The sequence below is a fragment of the Brienomyrus brachyistius genome, chromosome 5 (assembly GCF_023856365.1).
Source record: "Brienomyrus brachyistius isolate T26 chromosome 5, BBRACH_0.4, whole genome shotgun sequence".
Taxonomy (NCBI): Eukaryota; Metazoa; Chordata; class Actinopteri; order Osteoglossiformes; family Mormyridae; genus Brienomyrus; species Brienomyrus brachyistius.
Window position 1 is genome coordinate 5328902 of NC_064537.1, and position 23675 is coordinate 5352576.

At 44.1% G+C, this 23675-nt stretch overlaps 1 gene segment (V, D, J or C); it reads left to right on the plus strand.

Moving 5' to 3' along the window:
* Positions 1–12480: 12480 nt before the first annotated feature.
* On the plus strand, positions 12481–23558 carry LOC125742572 (immunoglobulin heavy constant gamma 3-like). The segment is given in 8 exon segments: positions 12481–15319; positions 16345–16659; positions 16787–17077; positions 17803–18129; positions 18242–18559; positions 20703–20863; positions 22269–22391; positions 22640–23558. Coding segments are annotated over 6 exon segments (1320 nt in total).
* The last annotated feature ends 117 nt before the right edge of the window (positions 23559–23675 follow it).

Below are 23675 nucleotides of genomic sequence, written 5' to 3' on the forward strand. Positions count from 1 at the left end.
CATCGGTGTGTGTGTCTGTGTGTGTGCTCCTGTCACGGCCTGTGTTGGCGTCCATGCAAACCTACTGTCTGTTCTTCTTTCACGCGCACACCTGCGCCCCCTAGTGGTTCAGGGTAGAGTTAGTGCAAAAACGGCGTTCGGGGAAATAGCAGGTTGCTGGCTGAACAGGCTAGGTGTGTTTGGAACTGATGCCACTACCTTTCTTGCTGACTTAACACCCTGCCAACAGGAGGAGGGGCGATTAAGTGTTGGTTACCCGCTTTGCGGCAGGTTCGGATCCCATGGGGAGAGCAAACCGCAGTGCCGTTGAAAGGAAAGGTATCAGAATTACGTCAGCAACACATCCAGCTGAGTGAAATGTGAAATGGTGTTAGTCTGGGCGTCGGAGCGAAATGTGGTGAAATAAATCATGCCTGTCACAACATTGGCCGCAGGGAGCAAACTGACCCGTGTGAAAGGGACTCGAGTTCAGATTGCTCTGGTAAGAAATGTCCTTTTTAGCCCAACGCTGGCCCACTTCGACCTGAAGAGATTCAATGACAGTGTGTGGGGTTTATCTTTACCTCGGCCCTCATTCAGAGACCTCATACTGCTTGTCGTGGAAATAACACACTGCTGATGACCATTAAGTCTGTCTTCGCTACAAAGCACATGAAGATTGACCCTTGGTGCCATCAGCTACGTGGCACTAACGTATTCTACACCGAAATGTGGCAAGGGAGGGCATCTATGCCCACGTTCACTCGGGGAGCTGAGGTCAGCTGGGCAGTGACTCTGTGCCTCTGATCAAGAGGTTGACAATTCAAGTCCCGTCACTGTCAAGCCAATGAGCAAGACTTTTAACCCCAATTACTCAATGGACGCAGACTGAGCTTGTCTGATACTCACTTATATGTCGCTTTGGAAAAAAAGTCTGCTAAATAAATCAAATATAAATGTACAGGCAGATTGCAGGTCCGTGTGTGTGTGTATGTGTGTGTGTGTGTGTGTGTGTGTGTGTGTGTGTGTGTGTGTGTGTGTGACAGCTATATGGTTGAAGTTATTCCACAGCCACTGGATTTGAAGTAACAGTGCATGACATGGCAGTCGACGTCACCGCTGGTGCCTTGTCTCAGCTGGAACTTAAGGTATACATAAGCATATAAGAAATTTACAAACGAGAGGAGGCCATTCGGCCCATCAAGCTCGTCTGGGGAGAACTTAACTAATAGCTCAGAGTTATTAAAATCTAATCTAGCTCTGATTTAAAGGAACCCAGGGCTTTAGCCTCCACTACACTAGCAGTAAGACTATTCCATACTCTACACGCTGTGTAAAGAAGAGCTTCCTCAAATTCAGTTTAAAATGTTCTCCAGCTAATTTCCACCTATGGCCACGAGTTCTAATATTTAAACTAATATTGAAGTAACTATTTGGCTGAACAGCATCCAGACCTGTTATATACCTGGATCACGTCCCCCTTTGTCTCCTTTGCTCGTGGCTGAACAGATTCAGCTCAGCTAACCTCTCCTCATAAGACATTCCTCTAAGACCAGGAATCATTCTCGTAGCCCTACATTGCACCTTTTCCAAGGCAGCAATGTCCTTCTTAAGGTATGGTGACCAAACCTGTACACAATATTCTAGGTGGGGTCTTACCAAGGAATTATATAATTATTATAATAATTATTATATTATATATATATATAATATATATTATAAACTCCACACACTTAGAGATGTAACCCAACATCCTACTGGCCTTTTTTTTTCGCTTCCCCACACTGAAGAGAGTGGGACATGGAAGCATCAACATACACATGAGGTTTTTCTCATAATCAGCTACCTTTATTTCAGTGGAACCTATAAAATATCTGTACTTTATATTTCTGCTCCCTGCATGGATTACCTTACATTTATCTACATTAAATTTCATCTGTCAGGTATCAGGCAAGTCGCTAATTAAATCCAGATCCCATTGTAGCTTTGCTGCTGCTAGATCAGTATCTGCTACACCACCCACCTTGGTATCGTCTGCAAATTTAACCAGTTTACTGTATGTATTGGTGTCAATATAATTAATGTAAATTAGGAACAATAATGGTTCTAAAATTGAACCCTGTGGTACCCTGCGGTACCCCTCCTTCATGACAATTTGTCCAAAAAATAAAATATCCCAGCCCCCTACAGGTAAATATCTACTATTTTGGAATAATTTAGTTTGAAGACTTTCCACTGTAAATGAGTGGACAGCTGGGCATGACACCAGTGTAATAAACTAGCACAGGTAGCTCTAGGGTTATCTGAAAATAAAGGGTGACAGTAAGCTGAGACGTGCTCAGTGCCCGGCCTAGTATCTAATGCACATGAGCTGCAGTCAGAGGACTGATCAGACCCCATGAAAACCCATCAAGGTCATTAGTCTAACTGGGGCCAGCTGGGCTTCGCTAACTGGGATGCCTATAGATGTGGCCGATTAACACTGACGGACATGCTCACCTGAACCCGGCTGCCTCCTGCTGGACCTCGCAGATTCACGTGTCCCAACTGCCGGACCAAGGAGCAAAAGAAGTACAGAAGTTTACATTTGAACAGGACAAAACCCAGCAGTACGCAGATCTGGGCCTGCTGATAGGATGAGGGACCATACCTGTGCCTAGTCAGATGAGTGGATCACTGTGACGCCCTTCAACAGATAATTATCAGAAACACATTCGTTTCTAATATTGTTTTGTACAACTGTGGTAGGAAATATATACCACATGTTTATCTTGCACACCTCTGGGGAAAAGATAAATTAAGGAATTGTTGGCTTTTACTTACAAACCAAATATCATCTGGCTACGACAAAGCATATTTGATCCTTTGAATGTTAGAGAACTCGGTACAGGACAGGTTTGGCTTGGAATATAAAAAAGCAAATAACCGTCAAAAAGTTTCGAAAGGCACCTCAGTAGTGGATGAAGTTCTCGAAGACCTGGAACGTGATTTGTGTTCCTAACCTCCTTTCATCTTTTAAGTACCTTTAATAAAATAACAGAGCAGTAAAATAAACAGTCAAGAAAAAGAATGAAAGGTGTCTATTAATGTAAGACGGGTGGAAAAAAATCAAAGTGTTAGCTTAAGTTGACCAAGCATGACAACCCAGGATGGGGTGCCAACCCATCACAGGGCACAAGGCAGGGAACAACCCAGGATGGGGCGCCAACCCATCACAGGGCACAAGGCAGGGAACAATCCAGGATGGGCTGCCAACCCATCACAGGGCACAAGGCAGGGAACAACCCAGGATGGGGCGCCAACCCATCGCAGGGCACAAGGCAGGGAACAACCCAGGATGGGCTGCCAACCCAACACAGTGCACAAGGCAGGGAACAACCCAGGATGGGCTGCCAACCCAACACAGGGCACAAGGCAGGGAACAACCCAGGATGGGCTGCCAACCCAACACAGGGCACAAGGCAGGGAACAACCCAGGATGGGGCGCCAACCCATCACAGGGCACACTTACACCCCATTCACTCACACTCACACCCCATTCACTCACACTCACACCCCATTCACTCACACCCACATACCATTCATTCATAGACACCTTTGGGAATTCAGTACATCCAATTAATCACACATTTTTGGACTGTGGGGGGAAGCTGGAGTACCTGGAGAAAACCCGCGACAACACGGGGAGAACATGCAAACTCCACACACATGGAACCCTGCCAGAGACTCGAACCCTTATCCCAGAAGTGAGAGGCGACAGTGCTCACCATTGTGCCACCCCAAGGCAAAATATACTACGGCTGTATTGACATTCCCACACACAGACAAATTCTCACGGTGGTTTGGCAACATGTGTCCCCTACACAGCGGCACAGCAAGGACTTGTGGTCCCCCTGACAAAATGTCCCCAGTGGCCTTTTCGGCACATTTACTGAATGGGGAGGGGGGCAAATCCCTCCAGGCTCTGATTACTGCTAATGGTTTTACTCTTTGCCAGGTGAGGTGCATGCTGGGTGAACAGAGTCAAAAAATACAAATTGGGGCTGATGACAGAAAGACTGCATAAATAGCTGGATAAATGTGCTTATGTAATTACTTTGATTAAAGGCACCTGCTATACCAATAAACAATGCGAATGTTATAAATTGCTTTTATGTGCAAAATACAGGATACAACTTAATTTTATGCGACACTGTGAAGGACGACGAAGTGACCAGTATCTGGGTAGTAAGGATTCTGAGGAAAATCCTAGCTGTCATTAACGTAAGAATGCAAAAGTATTAGACTGTATCTCTCCCTTGGTTTGAGTCGGTTCTCTGGATATTGAGGGGAATTTGCTCTTCCATGGCTTTGACAGGAACTGTGCTGGAAAGGCAAATATACTGAGGCAGAAGAGCCTCATTTAACAGCTCAAACGGGCCTTGACTTTTAGGAACCACCCTGCAATTTCCAACATGTCCACACGGTGGTAGTAAAGAGTAAGGATTGCAGCAGGTGGGGTCAGTCCAGCACTTTGGAGCTGCCTTAATTCATCATTTTCTGTTTGCTCAGCAAAAAATAAAATTGAAATATCAGGAATTTAAATTTAATCAAGTATCACATGTTGCAAATACAATAGAATTCATAAAAAAAAACACTATAATAATACATAAAAAAATGTTAACACTTGGATTTAAAATGGACATGCAGGCCATAGAAAAATGAAATATAATATAGACAGTTTTGCTTTTAAATGTGTCACTTACTTATTTTAATAACATATGTATTAAATTCCATTTTTCACATGAATTTACGCAAAACCTTTATGCCACTTCGTCTTTGATTGGAAAAATAAACATATGCATAAACATATGTTAAACATAACATAAACAAACACTTTTATATGACATTGTCATGCCCGGCTCGTCCGCTCCTCCTGTGTGCCACGCCCCCTGATTACCCACGTGTTTTCTCCCGATTGTACCCAGCTGTATCTAGTTCATTTGCTCAGTCCTGTGTATTTCAGTCCGTGTCTTACCTGAGTCCTTTGTCCGTCATTGATGTTACCTAGTGTACGTCTACGAGCGATGTTTCCTGTGTCCGGTCCGTCCAATAAATCCCCGTTTACCCTTCTTTTGCCTGCTCGCCTGTTACCTGCTCGCTCTGCCCGTGATCTCCCGTGACAGACATAGTTTAGGTTCGCAATTTCACTGAATTTCAAGCTTTCTTAAGCGTTTAAGTTTTGATTTTGTAATGTGCTGCTAGCTATTAAATTCACATTTATCAGATTGAAATTTAGCATCAATTATTCTCTGCTTAGTTCATTGATGTGCTCGACCCTACAGCAGAATGTGCGTATTGGGGGGGGGGGTTCACAGGGCTGTGACACACAGGTGGCATATAGTTCTTTTATTGTATGTGCATGAGTGTGTGTGTGTGTTATGTATATATGACATTATGAGGACCAAATATCCCCACAATGTGGTAAAAACCTGTTATTTTGATGTTATTGGGACCATTTTTTTGGTCCCCACAAGGGAAACTCATTTTTATAAAAATCTGTGAATGCAATCAAAAAAGTACAAATGCCAAAGGTCTTGTATTTTGGTTTTTTTACTTGTGGTTAAGGTTAGGGCTGGGTGGGGGTTAAGGGTGTCGTGATTGGGGTTAGGGTTTCTCCCATAGGTCCTGATTAGATAGGTGCGTGTCAGAGAAAGTGTGTTTGCGGGAGTATGGCTCGACACTCTCCTACAGTCTGGGGCTCTCCCCAGCCCTCTCACTCTGCTCCTCTTTCTTCACCAGTGCTTGTTTGTGTAGTGAACACAAAAAGCCAAACTGACTAGCGGTTTCTCCACAAATCAGAGTCCCTTACAATAGTGAATCGCATTAACCGGTCCCATCTGGAACACTGGCACCACGAGACAAAAACAAAATGAAGTGGCTGGCCGGACTCTGTGGAAAACAGAGCCATTGAAAAGGGCAGAGAAAAAATGTTTGTCTTGCCACTTAAGGTCAGCCTTGTGATCGCTGCGCTACAGGAGGGATAATAACAGACTGCCCTTTCTCTCCTTTACTCCTCTTATACGTGCTTTGAAACTCTAAACTCAGACGTCTTCTTCATCTCTCTCTTCTCATCAAAGGAAACTCAGAGTCTTGGGTGAGCAGGTCACTGCCAAACTGGCACTGCGGCATGTGGGCCCCCACGCACTGGGGATATTAGACAGAAGCCGTGTTTCAGCTTTAATTGTTTTGTATTCTCAGATAAGTAACGAGCATTCAGGGCTGTATTTTTCATTAAAAGTATCATCACCTTTGTACGATTCTCAGTTTGAATCAGCTCAGTAATTCGATTGTTGTTCTCTTTGCTGCTTATCTGAACTCATTTCCATAGCTCTGCTGTCCTCTGCTGTTTGTCAGGAGTTTCTCATGTGGCCTCACGAGTTTTATTCCTCATGTCTGCATTCCCACCCGCATCTCCTTTCTGGTTTTGCTGTTATAGCCAGACCTGCCAGACTTCCTGTATTGCATTCAGCCCGCTGTCTTGCACAGTCCCTTGTCTATTCCACTACCCTAACCCCCTCTCCCTGTCCAGGGTGAACCTACCAGAGGTCCGTCCACAGACATGCAAGTCCCCCACCTACCACCTGCTTTGCTTCAAACCCCATCCATCTCATTCCGCTCCTCTCCAGTCATGGCCAGAAGATATGGCAGTGATACAGATTTTGTGCTTTTGCATTCTTAGATTATGTTTTATGTGTTTCCATTCTATACTGAAGAACAGTCACAAACTTTTCATAACATTTATTGGCAAATGCATCAATTTTATGCAAAGAGTCAATATTTATAGCACTGACCCTTCTTCATAATTTCTGCAATTCGCTGTGGCAAGTTGGATATCAGCTTCGGGGTCAAAATCCCGACTGATGGTGATCTATTCTTGCCTTGTTAGAGCTCGGAGTTGATCCAGATTTGTGGGTTTCTGCTTGTCTAACCGCTTTTTGAGGACCGACCACAGCTTCACAATGGGATTAAGATCTGGGGAGTTTCCTGGCTACGGATCTAAAATTTCAATGCTATGATCTCCGAGCCACTTCGTTATCACTTCTGCCTTGTGACATGCTGCTCCATTATGCTGGGAAATACACAGATCACCTCCGAATTGCACCTGGATTGTCGAAACTCCAGATACTTTTTTTCATTGTTTCTTATATTCCCTCCACCACCTCCCCCCTCTGCAGAGGACTGTTTCATTTTTAAAATAACAACAGCAACATCAACCACAACATCCATCCATCCATCCATCCATCCATTTTCCAAACCGCTTATCCTACCGCAATGGGCACGAGGCAGGGAACAACCCAGGATGGGGGGGTCAACCACAACATAATACAACTTATTGTCATTAAAACAGGTGTGTCAATGCCTCTACCTTTGTGTGTACTATTGGTTATACTGTATGAGTGTGTGCATGTGTCTGGCGTAGAGATAAGTGTGGATGTATTTATGTGTATATTCGAGTGTAATGATTTGTCCATGGATGTGCTAGTGGTGGATGCGGGGGGCAGTGGCGACGCCCCCCCCCCCCCCAGACCCCACGGCCAAAGCTGCTGGGATCCGAGTGGGCCCCCAGCTGCCCCCAGAATGAAAGGTCCCGGCCAGGTGCCCAAGAGTCAAACACGTGCCCAACCCGCCAAGGAGCATATGAGGGAGAATCAGGACAACAGCCCCCCATGCGAGGGACCCCACCAGAGGGCACCAGACAGGAAGCCGCCCATGCGAGGGACCCCACCAGAGGGCACCAGACAGGAAGCCGCCCATGCGAGGGACCCCACCAGAGGGCACCAGACAGGAAGCCGCCCACCCAGCCCACAACCCCGAGCCCCAGCGTGAGCCAGGTTCAGAATAAAGGAGGCCCGGAAGGCAGGCACCTGCACACACCCCCCGGCGGGAGGCCCACCACGCACTGCAGATGCCGGAGCCCCCCAGACCCCACCCCCCTGGTGGGGTGGACCACAGCCCACCACAGCGACCCAGCAAGCCCACCAGACCCTTGTGTATTGCGGTGTATGTAGGAGAGAGGGGTGCAACCGGGACATGAGAGGCATGGACCCCTTCCGAGGGGCCGGGTCCCAAGCCGACCCTGTATTGTCCTCGCCTTTTTTCAAACGCTTTTAGTAATAATATACAGATTGGAAATAATGTCAGTTATTGACTGTATCTTTGTCCTGATCAGTTTACCAATTCCTGTCTTTCCAATTACTTAAATTTTAATTCCAATTCCTTTAATTTCGATTTTAGGTTCTGTTGCTCCTCTTAAGGCTCAGCAACCTAGATTTATCACTCCACCTGTCTGTCATGCCTGGGTATGGCCAGCAGAGGTCACTGCTGGCCCTTTATTCTGTGTTGATAGGAATCACCTGCCTCTGATTTTGCCCTTTGTTAGCCCTTGTACAGTGTATTAGTTTTGTCTGTCACTTGTTCCCCTGTCCGGTCATTGACATCATTCCTCCTGTTGCCTGTGCCCTAGTCTGTGCTAGTCTTCCTGTTTTCACCCTGTGGTCACAATTTGTTTCCCTGCTCCGGTGTGTTTCGGTTAACAAAAAGCCCCTTTTACTTTGCCTTAAACCTGACCTTCTGTCATTCCTTTTCTGATTTGTGATAGAGTGACACCGTCTGAGCCTTTAGAAAAAAGTACAGGAAGGTAGAACAAAAGCGGGAAAAGGACAAATAACAGATATCATTTGACGTACTATGAAGTATTTTGAAATCCTTTCAAGCTGTAGTCACATGTGCTACTGATTTGATTAAAAAAAAACTCAAACAGACCTGAAGGTTTCTTTTCCACCATTAATTCTGGGTTAACTCCATCTAACACTACTGTATGATCACATTCTTATAAAGAGTTTCTTCAGTTTTTTTGTAACAAAAAAATTCCGAAAATCAGGCATTCTGTTAACGCTGCAAGATCCGACTGTCTATTCTTCACTTCATGGTTTAATTTCCTTGATATATTTGAATCTATCTCCCTTATTGCTCTACGGGAAACGGCCTCAGCCATGAAGTCCATATCATCACTCTTGATGCTGTTCCCACTTGTCTCCGTAAGGAAACAATGCACACTATTGGTTCTAGTGTACCCTGCGATAGGCTGGCCCCCCATCCTGGGTTGTTCCCTGCCTCGTGCCCATTGCTTCCGGGATAGGCTCCGCACCCCCCGCGACCCAGTAGGATAAGCGGTTTGGAAGATGGATGGATGGATGGTTCTAGTATAACGTACATCATAAATGCAAGATTAGCCTGAGGGTTGGTTCCTGCTTGTTTTAAACATGCTGTGGTTCAATGGCTTCTTGAAAAAACAAGTCATGCCCCTAACAGTTCGCATGGCTATCAGCCAATTTCCAGGTTATCCTTTATCTCAAAAATACTCTAAACCGTGCTTTTATCAGTTATTGGCTTTCCATTACACTAATAATATCATGGAAAAGTTCAATCATGTTTCAGATCACGAAAAAGCCTTTCAGTAGATCAGTAGATTCAGTAGATCATTATCGAAGGTTACAGAGGATGTACTGGATGCCACTGATTGTACGGATGGTGTTATCTTGGTGCTGTTGATCTGTCTGCCGCTTTTGATACAGTCGACCTCGAAATGCTACTGAATAACCTTGAGCCTTGAATACTGTGTACTGTCGCTGTTCTTCTTCCACGTTTGTCATGGTCAGGTACTGTATGCTGTTTTCAGCTGCAACAACAACAGTGTTCGCCCCAAAGGTAAAGGATTCCTTAGGATTCCGAAAAATTGTAAAAAAAAAAAAAAAAAAAAAAAAAAACACGATCTAGAGTTGAAGTTATATCTAGTAAACACAAACAGCAATGGTTACAGAACATCCCAAGAACAGATCTCGCTAAGAGGACTTGAACACTGCCAGAGTTTGAGAAGATCAATGGTACGAAAAATGCTAAAATGACTTGTGTTCATTTCCGCAGATAACAGCAGTGATGCTTGTTCGCTAGTGAACATCGGCATAATTCCTGTTAGCGTGCGACTACTGCTGCACCTCATTATCCCCATCGTGTTCATGGTTGTGGTGACTAAAGTAACCTAATGTGAGTACGAGTAATTTTATGAGAGGCATACATGTGATGTAAATTTGTTTGGTTTTAACACCACGAAGTGGAAGCAAAGCAGGTGTGGTCCGTAATAAAGACGTGGTTCCAAATAATCGCAAAGTTGCACGACTCCTGATTGTTGAACCATTCATTCTGGATGCCAAACTTTCAGATACGGTTCTACGCCAGGAGTGTCAAGATCCAGTCCTGGAGGGTCGGAGCCCTGTGTAGCTTAGTTCTTCCTCTGTTCCATTGCACCACAATGAACGCATTGAGACACTACACACTGACACTATGTTGCCATTTGTGTTGGCTGTATTCGGGGTTGTCCTAAGCTATAGCCCGGGCTATGTAAACATTCACTATACAACTTTTCTCACTTAAATTCACATTGTGTTCTCATTCACGGACAGACTTCCTCGTGTCCAATGTGAACATCAGTGTTCACTGATGCAGTGCATTGTGGTCTACATTCTTAGCCGAAGATCGCTTATTACTGTTATTTGCCAAAATGTGGACAGGGGGCATATTAAGCATGCTGCACTTAGCTTATCTGAGGGATGGGACACCTCTGGATACTTATGCTAAGCACATGAATGCACCCGCCAAGTATGGGAAGTGTGTACTTGGTGGGGCAAATGGGATGAAGCCTGTGTGATGCACTAAACGCAGGCCCTGGTACTGAGCTGTCACTCAGGAACTCAATGGGGATGCAGCCCTGAAAAACCTGCCTACGATAGAGGTTCGTCTCAGAACCGCGAGGAAGCAAATCAGGCAGCTTGAAAACCAAAAGTCGGGCAACACATGCAAGAGAGCTGGCAGCACAACTGCAGAGCTGGCAGCACAACTGCAGAGCTGGCAGCACAACTGACTGGAAAGCTGGCAGCACAACTGGAAAGCTGGCAGCACAACTGGAATGCTGGAGTAGTAAACAAAAGGACATATAATAAAGTAAAAAAAAACAGTAATTTGTTTGCAAGTTATAAAGTTTACTTTTGTTATATATATATTTTTTTTTTGCAGCAGTTCTCTCTCAAATTCTTGCATTCGGTTGATGTTGGTTGATGAGTCAGGAAGCGCTGCTCCAATCGCCAAGCTGGGACACACCCACTTTACCTGTGCACAATGAATCTTGGGATATATTGCAGCTCCTGAATTAGGACACAGCCACTGGACTCCGAAGGACCATCATGCAGATCCTTTACAACTAAACCTAGACTGTATTCGAAAGAGCCTTCGAAATGGGACGGCCTCATCTTGTTGCTGTGACGGATTTGGTCTTTGAATGCAGAACTCAGCCCTTAAATTTGGACACATCCCTTTCAACACGACTCTGAAACTGCGTTAACTAAAGTTAGAGAGAAATTAATCAGAGCTTATAACTAGTTTTCAGCAAGCAAGCCCACTGTTTTCTAATCTCAGTAATGTTAGTTTGCCCGGGGTGGGCAGCCAGTTAACCTTGGACCCCCAGAGGTTTTCTTTTCTCCTTACTTGGGAGTTTTTGGTTCCTCTCCTCCGTTGTCATCCGTCTTTCTTTATTTAATTTCTTCTCTTCCTTTTCCCTGATCTGTATCACTCTCTCTAATGATGTTGTAATGTGTCACAACACATCTGTGTAAAGCGCCTTGGGATGACTCTGTTGTGAAAGGCGCTATATAAAAATAAACCTGAATTGAATAATAAAAAGTAAAAAAAAAAAAAACTGTTCTCCAAGTAGTTACTGATATCATGACAGCACAGTTTTGAACAAATGCAGCCATCTGTCTTTCTGCTTCACTTGATTTCACTCAACAATCCCCAGAGATTCATTTGCTTCTGCTGGACTTTGTATAAAAGCCAGAGTGACACCTTCAAACACACAGACATCAGTCACATTCAAGGACGCCTCTGTAACACAATGGCTGCTACAACCACTTTATTCTTCTTACTGGGTGTTTTCACATGTAAGTCTATCTGCTGTAGCCAGTTCAAGACTGAATTTAAGTGTGGCTGTGTTATACAGTACTGTTCTATTAATGTTAATCAGTTAATTAAAGCCTGTTCAGTTTGGTAATGATTTATTCTGTATTTCATGAAGTACAAAAACATTTTTTTCTCTCAGGTATTTATTGTGATAAACTCACCCAGTCAGAGTCCATCACTGTGAAACCTGGAGGATCTCCTACCATCTCCTGTAAAGTCTCTTACTCAGTAACTAGATTCCACACACACTGGATGCGACAACCTGAAGGGAAAGCACTGGAGTGGGTTGGAATAATATGGAATAGTGGAGGTACTGATTTCAAATATTCACTGAGGAACAAGTTCACCATCTCCAGAGACACCTCCAGCAGCACAGTGTCCTTACAAGGGAGGAACCTGCAGACTGAAGACACAGCTGTGTACTACTGTGCCAGATCCTCACAGTGAGAGAATGTAATGGAAGAGTGGTATTAAAACCTATCTAGACTTATCTTATCAAGTGAAATTTTATGAAATGTAGAGTAGGGATGTCTGGTAGCTGGAACCCTTTAAACTCAAAAATAGAAATATACTGTAGACACCACAACTTTACTTGGTCAGTGCCCAGGTCTCACTGGCATGGAGCATAGTGCTCTGCACACAGGTGCTAAACACTCGGCCGCGTGTCTTGTATGACAGGTGACATGATGAGAGAACTGGTAGCAGTTCCCTGATTTTTTTTCCCACGCAGTTTTTGCACACGTGGTGGTTGCAAGATCACATCCACCTGCTGTTGAAAGCATGTCGCCTAGGTAGCAAAAGGAACCTACCACCCCCAGCTTGTCGGGTCCAACTGGAACTTCACTCTCTGGTCTGCCGTCAAGTGGGCGAGCATTTCTTGCGCACCTGAAGTTAGGGTCGATCAGCAGGCGCTTGTGCCCACTGCATTTCTAGTGCACCCAGTGCATTACAGAATATACTATTGCTACCTACCCCTGTACGACAGACAGCGCATGGGAATTCGCCCAGAGTCCTGAAGTTGGTGAAGACCAATACCACAGATCATGGTTCTTGGTTTTGCCTGCATTCACTTTCAGTCCTTTCCTTTCCATGCCAGGAACCTCTTGACACAGTGAGTCAGCAATGATAAGCAGGTCATCTGCATATACTGTAGGTCCTCCCAGGGAACTCCAGCACAGAACTCGTGTGAAAGGGCTTCAAGCACGACGATGAAGAGCAGAGGACTGAGTCCCGAACCCTGATGGACTCCGATCTTTACAGCAAATTCTTCACTGTAGCCGTTACCAACATGGATACGGCTCCGAGCATTCAACAAAGCAAGTGTTGTACGGACCTACTGCACAATGACAATTAAAGTCTATTCTATCAAATACAGTGCTATTCCCTCATCCAGCAATACAGGAGATATTAAGTACTGATTTGAATTTCTCTAACCAGTGTGTTCCTAAAAAAATTATCTGGATAATCAGTGCTGTGATTCCCAATTCATTTCCCTGAAGACATATTCCAAACCTTTTGCTGGCGCAGTTTCGAAGTAATTCCTACAGCACGTAACAGTTATATTGTCTGCGTTTTTGACGGCTCATCACGGTGGCATGGCATGGTGCAGACAAAAAAGAAGGTGATGATCCACTTGCGAGTCTGAGATATCGGGATCTCTGGACAAACAGAACCAACCACCCAAAGGGGAAACCACAAACGGAGACAAGGAGGGAGCCGTCAAAACAAACAGGAAAACGAGGATTGGAAAGAAACCATAATGTAACACAGGGAGCAGGCAAAGGGAAACCAAACATATATACTGCAGTGACATATATGCATAAGCATGAGCACCACAACTAACTGAAGAACAGAGTACAGGCAAGCACTTAAATATTAACAGACAACCAGACTAACGAGGAGGCAGACTTAACCAATTAGCATGATACGGGGAAACAGGCAACAGGTGGAGGAATTTACAATAATGAGCACAGGATTAGGAAATTATAACTGAAACTAAGAACAGTAATCACACACTGGGTATTACTACCCTAGGAATAATTAATATGCAACCAAAATACATACAGGAGCACAAGTAAACTAGACACATGCAGGGCAAACCTAAGACCGGAAACCAAAACAAAACAGAACAGGAGGAAACAGGAAACTAATAAATACCGATGGCCAGTAGTGATGGGAATTCCGGCTCTTTTAAGAGAACCGGCTCTTTCGGCTCCCAAGTGGCTCTTCAGATTTTTTTGGTGCTTAAATGAATTTATTACCAAACATAATGTAAAATTGTTACTGAAATGAATTACTATGGTTGGAAATGACGTGTGATCATTTTAGCCAATTCCTCATCAATTGTTTTCTGTCTTACTGGAGTCATAGCTTTTTGCACAAACGGTCTCATAGAGCTCTAGGTTGTAGGTCTAGGTGGTTGTGGTGCTGTACTGGATGACGGTGTAGACATTGACTGTCTCATAGAGCTCTAGGTTGTAGGTCTAGGTGGTTGTGGTGCTGTACTGGATGACGGTGTAGACATTGACTGTCTCATAGAGCTCTAGGTTGTAGGTCTAGGTGGTTGTGGTGCTGTACTGGATGACGGTGTAGACATTGACAAACTGGCACTTTCAACAGTTGCAGTAGAAAAACTGTCTCTTTCATTAGTAGCAGGTTCATTTGCTTGCCTTCTTTCTTCCCACTGCACTGATGGATGTACAGTTCTCATGTGCCAATGCAGGTTATTTGTAGAGCCTGTTCGATATGAGATTTTAACCCCTGCACGCTCTACACTCTGCCTTTGTATTATCAATGTAATTGACATGTATCCAAATTTTACTCCGTTTCCTGCAGTCATTCATTTTGTCGCGCGCGTCTCCTTCCCTCCTGTTTCTCTGTCTGTGCTTGCGATTGCTGTATTTGTCTGTGAGCGCGTTCGACTTCACGCAGCAGTTTGCAGTGCTGGCTTAAAGCAATACATCATGGTTAGATGATGCGCTGCAAAACGTCACCATGTCACATGGTACAAAAACCTCACGAGAGCAAGACGACTTAAGACTTAATTAAAACGTTTCAATGGAACCGTTTTCAGTTAAACCTTTTAAAGATCTTAAGTGTTACATGCATTACAACATGTTTATTGGTTGCATGGTTATAGCATTAATGGTGACTGTTGCACCAAAAAATAAAAAAAAAAGACGGTTATAAGGGAGCTCAGTTTTTGCACGCATTTGTATCACTGTGTCATGGGAGGGTGGTTATGCTTTGGAACATTGGGGAAAAGGCACCAAAGTCGCTGTTACCAACGGTAAGTTCTCTCCACCTCACCCTGCCTCGATAAATCATTTTAAATATCTTTCAGTTTCCGTGTTTGCTTTTGGATGGAGGTGTGTCTGAGTGTCTATATTTTTTAGTGTTTAAGGTCTAAGGTGTAAAAACCCACGAAATTGGGGCTGGTGTACTTCAGGGAATAAGCGTAGCAAATTTGTATTTAACCCTGTACCGTTTAACAATAAATTCACAGCGTGCGTAGCAATTGAGTTTTAAGATGCGTTTTAACTTTTAATCTTTGATGGCACGTTTATAAGTTGAACTACGTCAGCCAGATTTTTGCATGTACTTCTGAATTTATGGAATAGTGTTTTAAGTGTACAGTGACAATTAAAATGACAAATATGTTACATACAGTTTGAAAATCAATATTGAATAGGCTAGATCAAGTTTAGGATTCGTAATAATGTAGTCTATACTGCCTGTAAATAAATGTGACAGGAATATCATTAATTGATCGAAGGGGGGTTATAAGCAGCGACTGGTTACAAAATCATTCTAAGCTTAAAATACTAAGGCAATCGGTAAACTTGTAGCTTTATCAGCAAATGTGTTAATGCATTTAACATTTAGCAGGCAATGACGCTCTCTCCCTCACACACAAACTAAGCTTACTCTCCCCTAATACAGAAAAAAACATTATGGGCTTCATGTATGTTTACTAGTTAGCATGTATAATTATCGTCCTTTTCTGATATCATTCATAAAGGTGAGATATGACATCACATGGTCACATTGTGGCCATTGATAGATTGTTTATCTTAGTGCAACATATCTGTGTCACATTGGCCATATACATTTGGTAAGTCATATATATCCTTACAAGAATTTTTTCCATATGTGATTATCCATAAAAGTGCAGACTGCCAGGTTAAACTACCCTTTCACTTTTTGAACAATATTTATGAGTTATTCTTATATTTAGGTTGTAATACATGTTTGGTGTTACTGACTACTGGTGACTTATTTGGATGGCTTATATTTGTTTACTTTCTGTTTTAGAAACTCCCAAAGGACCAGACTTCCTTTATGCTCTGCAGCCATGTAATCCCAGCGGCTCTGCAGGTCTTATCAGCCTCGGCTGTGTTGCAGGCGGCTTCTCACCAGTGGATTCTTTGAGCTTTAGCTGGAAGGGCAGCAGCGGTACCCAGCTGTCTGACATCTATCAGTACTCAGCGGTCAATAACAATGGAGTCAGCATGGTGGTCAGTGAGATCCGCGTCAATGCGGCAGACTGGGGTGGTCAAGCTCATTACCAATGTACTGCACAACACCAATCCAGTAAAAAGGAGCTAACTGGGAGAATGGACAGGCTAGGTAACATTGCTGTGTTTTCAAACTGAGATTATCTGATTTCCTGTGGAGTTTTATCTCTGCAGTGAACCATAACTGAAATATAAGGTGTCACTGACATTTTTGTCTTTTTATCTTTCTGTACCTTTAGTTCCACCAACACCCCCAACCGTGAGTCTTGTGACTCTGCCCGGGGGGGAGAGCCGTGTAGATGCGCTAATGTGTGTCATTCAGGACTTCCACCCCAGGAGCGTCAGTGTGACATGGAAAGCTGGGGACAGCACTGTCTCAGGACAGACCTGGCAGCCGGAGAAAGGACAGACAGGACTGTACTCAGCCAGCAGTGTGCTGAAACTGGACAGCAGCGTCTGGGAGAGTAACACTGTGTACACATGTGAGGTGCAGCACGGTGCTGATAAAACCACTAAGTCCATCAGTAAAGGTGAGTGAGCTCACAGCACACAGATACTGTCAGAGAGCCTCTGATCTCACAACAACATCAGCAGACCCATTCGTAAATAATAGGCCTACATTTTCATTAATACTACTGCTCATTAAATTATTCCTTCAGCTCTTTTAACTAAAGTATAATGTTTCCAAAAAATATGACATCAGTTCATCCATCCATCCATCATCACCATGATAGGAAGTAGAGAGAACATGACAGAGAGCTGCCTGGATGGGATGCAAGCCCGTCTCAGGGGGTCAGTACACAGTAACATACACTGAGGGCAATTTAGAGACACCATTACACCCAACTTCATGTGTTCTGACTGTTGGGGAAACCCCAAGTACCCAGTGGAAACCCCTGCGGACACTGGCAAAGCATGACAGCTGCACACTTACAGAGCGTGAACGGGAATCACACTTAGGGGTGTGAGACTGTAGTCACTGTAATTAATGGCCTAATGTTGGCTAAAAACATCCTGGATGGGTTTCTGTCATCTTTACAAGCCCAAGTATTATTTCCATTGTATTCTGGCAATAAACAGCCTTTAGAATGTCTTTGTTCCAGATTTGAAGCTGGTTCTGATTGATATAGTGTGTCTTGAATAGTGTCTGAAGATCAGTCTGACTGAATGACTGAGAACTTGACCCATGGAGGCCAGTTTCCTGTTACTGATCGTTTTATATGTTCCTCTGTTTCTCTCTCTCTTCCTCTCCCAGCCCTGTCCAGTAGGTCCTGTTTGGATGTGACCCTGAAGCCCCCAAAAGTGAAAGAGATGTTCACAAATAACAGGGCTGTGCTGGAATGCATCATCACAGGAGAGGAAGAGGCAGTAAAAGAAGCTGAAGTGACCTGGATGTTGGACAGTGTACCGGTGACAGAGGAGATTACACAGACCAGTACAGAAAAGGCAGGTCATCTCTTCAGAAGGAGCAGCATCCTGACTCGGGCAGTGAAGGACTGGGAAGGTGGCAAGACTGTGGAGTGCAGTGTGCAGAAGAAGGGTGGACCTACTATCACTAAGATCCTCAGATTTGGGCAAATACGTATATTTCAAACTGTCAGAATTAATATCATAAATAGATTTTTTTTTTATTTAAGATGAAATTAAGAGATGCAAAGATAACTCACCTATATGTTTATAACAACTGATTTCAGGTACGACGAGACCTACAGTCTCCATTCAAACACCATCTCCTGAAGACCTTAATGGAAAAAGTGAATTCTTCCTGGTCTGCCTGGTAACAGGCTTCTACCCTGAGGAAATATACATCATCTGGCAAGTAGATGGGGGGCAGTATGAGGAGGGTATTACTGGAGAGCCACTGAAGACTGGGGATAAATACTCTGTCACCAGTCTGTTTAGGGTCTCAAAAGAGGACTGGGACAAAGGCAAGATGTACAGCTGCAGTGCCAGACACGCAACTCAAAAGACAGACGAGACACCTGCATCGAATCCTGTGTCCAAATTAACGGGTAAATCACTGGAATGTCAGTGTGAATAATAATGGATTATTTGTAGATGCCACTGAGTTTCCTTATACTGCATAGTCACTGTTATCTCATGTAGACACAGGAAGGTCAGTGTAGTTTTACGTTAGACATTCTAATGCTGCTTATAAACTTCAGCTTTTTCAAGAAGTCCACTCTTATAGTTTTCATTCAAGCAGCATGATAAACCCCCTGCTTTGCTCACCTTCTGTACTTTGTGTTTGGTCTTTTTACCATGTTGTCCTCTTTTGTTGTACTGTGTGAATAATCATTGTCTCCTGTTTATAATCCAGATTTATAAAGCAAGATTAGTGAAGCATTATTAGTATTCATCACGATCATTGTAAAACAGACTAATAATGGATGTAATATTAGTCTTCAAAAAAATTCTTAACATCTTGTATTTTGAAATGTATCAATCAATATGTCATACTGTATATCTTTGGAGATTTAAAATGCATTTTGAAATTTGGAAAATATTTTTTGACACACATCAGGAACCGTTAAAGACAGAAGTGAACCTGTTTTGTCTGATCTCTGCTAACATTGTTTATGGTTTCCTGTGATGTCATTCTGTCGTATCTGAGTGACGTGTTCCTCCTCCTGATCTTCACTGTGTCTGTCTCTGTCCATAATGATGTCATCATTCGTCTGCTCCCAGTGTTATTGTCTCACTGCTTGGAGATGCAAATCTCAGATGGCCTGAAGGTCCTCTGAAACCACCTCCTGTCACTGGAATACGGTGACTCTCCTGTGCGCCATTTATGGAAATATTAATAAAAGTTACTGCATATGAGATTAGAGTCGGCCATTAATTCCATTAAACAGGAGGGGGGGGGGGGGGGGGGGGGCTTGACATTACTGGCCAGTTTAACTCCATGTTCCATTTTATATATTTTTAATGAGTAAAAATGCACTTAGACACAGCACAAGGTCACACAATAATGTGTCACTGTAATTATTCATGCTTTTCAGGTTTAAATGGCAGAGATCATTCTAGTGTCCTATGGACCTGAACGTAATATTTAGGTAGCAGTTTAATGCTCCCATGTCAGTAATCTGTACCATACATGGTTCACTCAAACCACACATGTACCGAGGAAACAACAGTATATATGAATGATACCATTGTCTCTCATATCAGTATTTAAGTGCTACATGCCAACACTACAGCTGTCAGGTCACCAGGGCTGATTGGTTACATTCTGTCATCCTCTTTTTAAATGACATGTTTTATTATTTATATTGTTTTATTATTTATTAAGTTTTCTCTTATTTAGTTTATACTAACTAATATATTATCCATCCATCCATCCATTTTCCAAACCGCTTATCCTACTGGGTCGCAGGGAACAACCCAGGATGGGGGGGCCAGCCCATCGCAGGGCACACTCACACCCCATTCACACACACATGCACACCTACGGGCAATTTAGTAACTCCAATTAGCCTCAGCATGTCCTTGGACTGTGGGGGGAAACCGGAGTACCCGGAGGAAACCCCACGACGACATGGGGAGAACATGCAAAATCCACACACATGTAAGGGGCTCTACCTGCTGTGTGTGTGTGTGTCTGTAAGGGTCAGACTGTGATATACTGTGTGGACAGTGAGGGGCTCTACCTGCTGTGTGTGTGTGTGTGAGTCTATAAGGGTCAGACTGTGATATACTGTGTGGACAGTGAGGGGCTCTACCTGCTGTGTGTGTGTGTGTGAGTCTATAAGGGTCAGACTGTGATATACTGTGTGGACAGTGAGGGGCTCTACCTGCTGTGTGTGTGTGTGTGAGTCTATAAGGGTCAGACTGTGATATACTGTGTGGACAGTGAGGGGCTCTACCTGCTTTGTGTGTGTGGTGTGTGTGTGTGTGTGTGTGTGTGTGTGTGTGTGTGTGCGTGTGTGTGTCTATAAGGGTCAGACTGTGATATACTGTGTGGACAGTGAGGGGCTCTACCTGCTGTGTGTGTGTGTGTGAGTCTATAAGGGTCAGACTGTGATATACTGTGTGGACAGTGAGGGGCTCTACCTGCTGTGTGTGTGTGTGTGAGTCTATAAGGGTCAGACTGTGATATACTGTGTGGACAGTGAGGGGCTCTACCTGCTGTGTGACTCTGCTGTTTCTCCTCAGTCTCCCCCCCAGGAAATGAGTTGGACCTACATTGTGCACTCAGCTGTAATGAGGGAAATGAGGAAGAGGATGAGTTCAGCAGCCTGTGGTCCACAGCCTCCTCCTTCATCATCCTCTTCCTCTTCAGCATGGTCTACAGTGCTTTTCTCAGCCTTAACAAGGTAAATCCACATTTAGTGTGTTTCAGATGTCAAAACGATTTAACATAAAATCTCCTCATGCCTGCATTCCCACCTGCCTCTCCCTCCTACTTATGCTGCCATAGCCTTATCTGCTGCTTAACTGTTTGCGCAGCCTCTAGTACCTCCTACTTTGGGTAATTGCACATTTTATTTCCCCCACCTCTCCTGGGGTGTGCTGCCTGGAGACCCCAAATTATCAAGATATTCTTCCCTGCTGCCTGCGACGCCTCCAGTATCTATGGTATTCCTCCGGCCTGCTCGCCATTCTGCCTGCAATGCCTCCAGTATCTATGGTATCCCTCCGGCCTGCTCGCCATTCTGCCTGCAATGCCTCCAGTATCTATGGTATTCCTCCGGCCTGCTCGCCATTCTGCCTGCAATGCCTCCAGTATCTATGGTACCCCTCCGGCCTGCTCGCCCTGCTGCCTGCGACGCCTCCAGTATCTATGGTATCCCTCCGGCCTGCTCGCCCTGCTGCCTGCGACGCCTCCAGTATCTATGGTACCCCTCCGGCCTGCTCGCCCTGCTGCCTGCGACGCCTCCAGTATCTATGGTATCCCTCCGGCCTGCTCGCCCTGCTGCCTGCGACGCCTCCAGTATCTATGGTATCCCTCCGGCCTGCTCGCCCTGCTGCCTGCGACGCCTCCAGTATCTATGGTATCCCTCCGGCCTGCTCGCCCTGCTGCCTGCGACGCCTCCAGTATCTATGGTATCCCTCCGGCCTGCTCGCCCTGCTGCCTGCGACGCCTCCAGTATCTATGGTATCCCTCCGGCCTGCTCGCCCTTCTGCCTGTGGAGTCTCTCCTGCCTGCCCTGCTGCTGTACCACCGTTCATCCTGCCATCAGAAGCAGCACCAGCACCTGCCTGCCCCCCACTTTGACACTCAAATGTTAAAATTAGTGTGAATTGGGACTTTGCCATCTTGCTCATTTGCCTTCCTCCGCTGGCCCCTAGAGGACGGGCTCCCCCTTTGGGTCTGGTTAGGGTTAGGGCTTCCTCTGCTGCCCCCTGGACGATGGGCTCCCTCTTTGAGTCTGGTTCCTCCCAAGGTTTCTTCCTTCTAGGGAGTTTTTCCTTGGTACTGTCGCCTCTGGCATGCTGGCTTGGGGCTTTGGGCAGGGATGCTGTAAAGCGCTTTGAGGCAATATAATGTTGTGAAAATGCGCTATATAAATAAAACAGAAATGAACTGAATCTACAGGGGAACAAGAGGGGGCAGCTGTGCCCCCTACTGTAGGTCTTGCCTCTTTAACTGCCCCCTGTTCTGTTAAACTGTACAGTTGTAATAATGAAAAAAGCAAATCGCCTCTACGTCCATAAGCTGCTTAAATCATTAAAACAAATAATACATGGAGAGAAATCTAACTGTAAATGCAATCTTAGGTCCCGCAAAGACGTAGCTACAGCGCAGCGCCAAAACACGCATGGCGTAGAGAGCTGACAGCACCAGCCTGCCTGCTTACAGCTGTGGAGGAGAGGCGGGACTGAGCAGCGCCGCGTCTTAAGGTGAAGTCTGAGCTTTTCAAAATAATCACCTCTGAAACTGGCATTCGTTCCCATTAAGAGCCATTGAAAAACAATGCATGATCTGCCATGTTCACTTTAACTATCTGGTCAATGTCAAAACATCAGTTCGATAGCTAAATACGCTCTGATACACCAGCTGCTACACTTACGGTATCCAGAATTTTAAGGTATTTTACTGTAGGATTTTAAAAGTAATGCCATTTGAATTTGGTACTTTTTCCATTTAGACATGTTGAAGAACAATGCAGGTTCTGTGCTCAGACGTGACCAGATGGGTCGAGCAGAGCCAGCAGGACCTGCCCAGCTTTCGGCCTCAACACTGATCTGTCGTTCCTGTTGTCGATTATTAAGATAAACTTGGGAAAGTGTGTATTAACGCCCACATTCCACCCTCCGTGCCACCCTGTGCCAGCCCATGTCAAATTTTCACTATTTATGAAGCACAGAGCACAGAACAGAGCCTGTTGTTCACAGCAATAAATGAAAACTGATATAATAACATTGTTTTATTCAGAAAAAAACATTTTTTACTATTTTGAAAGTTACTGTTGTATTTTTCAGGCAAAGCAGTGATGTTAACTTCAGGGGGATAAAAGAAAAAACAAGAAAAAATATCAGTTATTATACTGATTAGACTTTTCCTTTATCTGGATGCTTACGTATCGATAATAATGTTTGTTAGATGTCTTCAGAATGTGTATATTCTCTATGTAGATTAATTATATGTTATTAAGTTTGTTTTGTCTATTAATGGCTGATTTTATCTACAGCAGATACATGGAATTCTCACCTTTGGGTTGTTCTGATACAACAATTAATTATTTGAAGTATAAAACTTATTCTATTTGAGTTACTCTTTCTTTGGTTAAATGCATGAAAACAATCATATGCAGTCAGTGTAAATGTCTCAATTATAAACATAGCGGATATCAGCTAAAATGTAAGCAGCTGAAATGTGTACTCACATTTACGTTACTTAACATTACACCATAATATTTCCTTTTCTCTTCTACTGCAATGTTAATGTTACTAATTTTTTAAATCTCTGGAATTCAAATAATTGTTTTTTTCAGTTGAAATATTTCTGTACTCAGTGTCTCTATACAAATTAATCTACAAATAAATCATTGTTGGTACAAACTGTCACCCCATTTCCTTCAGCTTCTTCCACACTGACTTATTAATCCCCAGACTCTTTATTTTTCCCATATTTGCACCTCGTGTCTCTTCAAAAATAAAATACATGAACCTGATTATAATCTT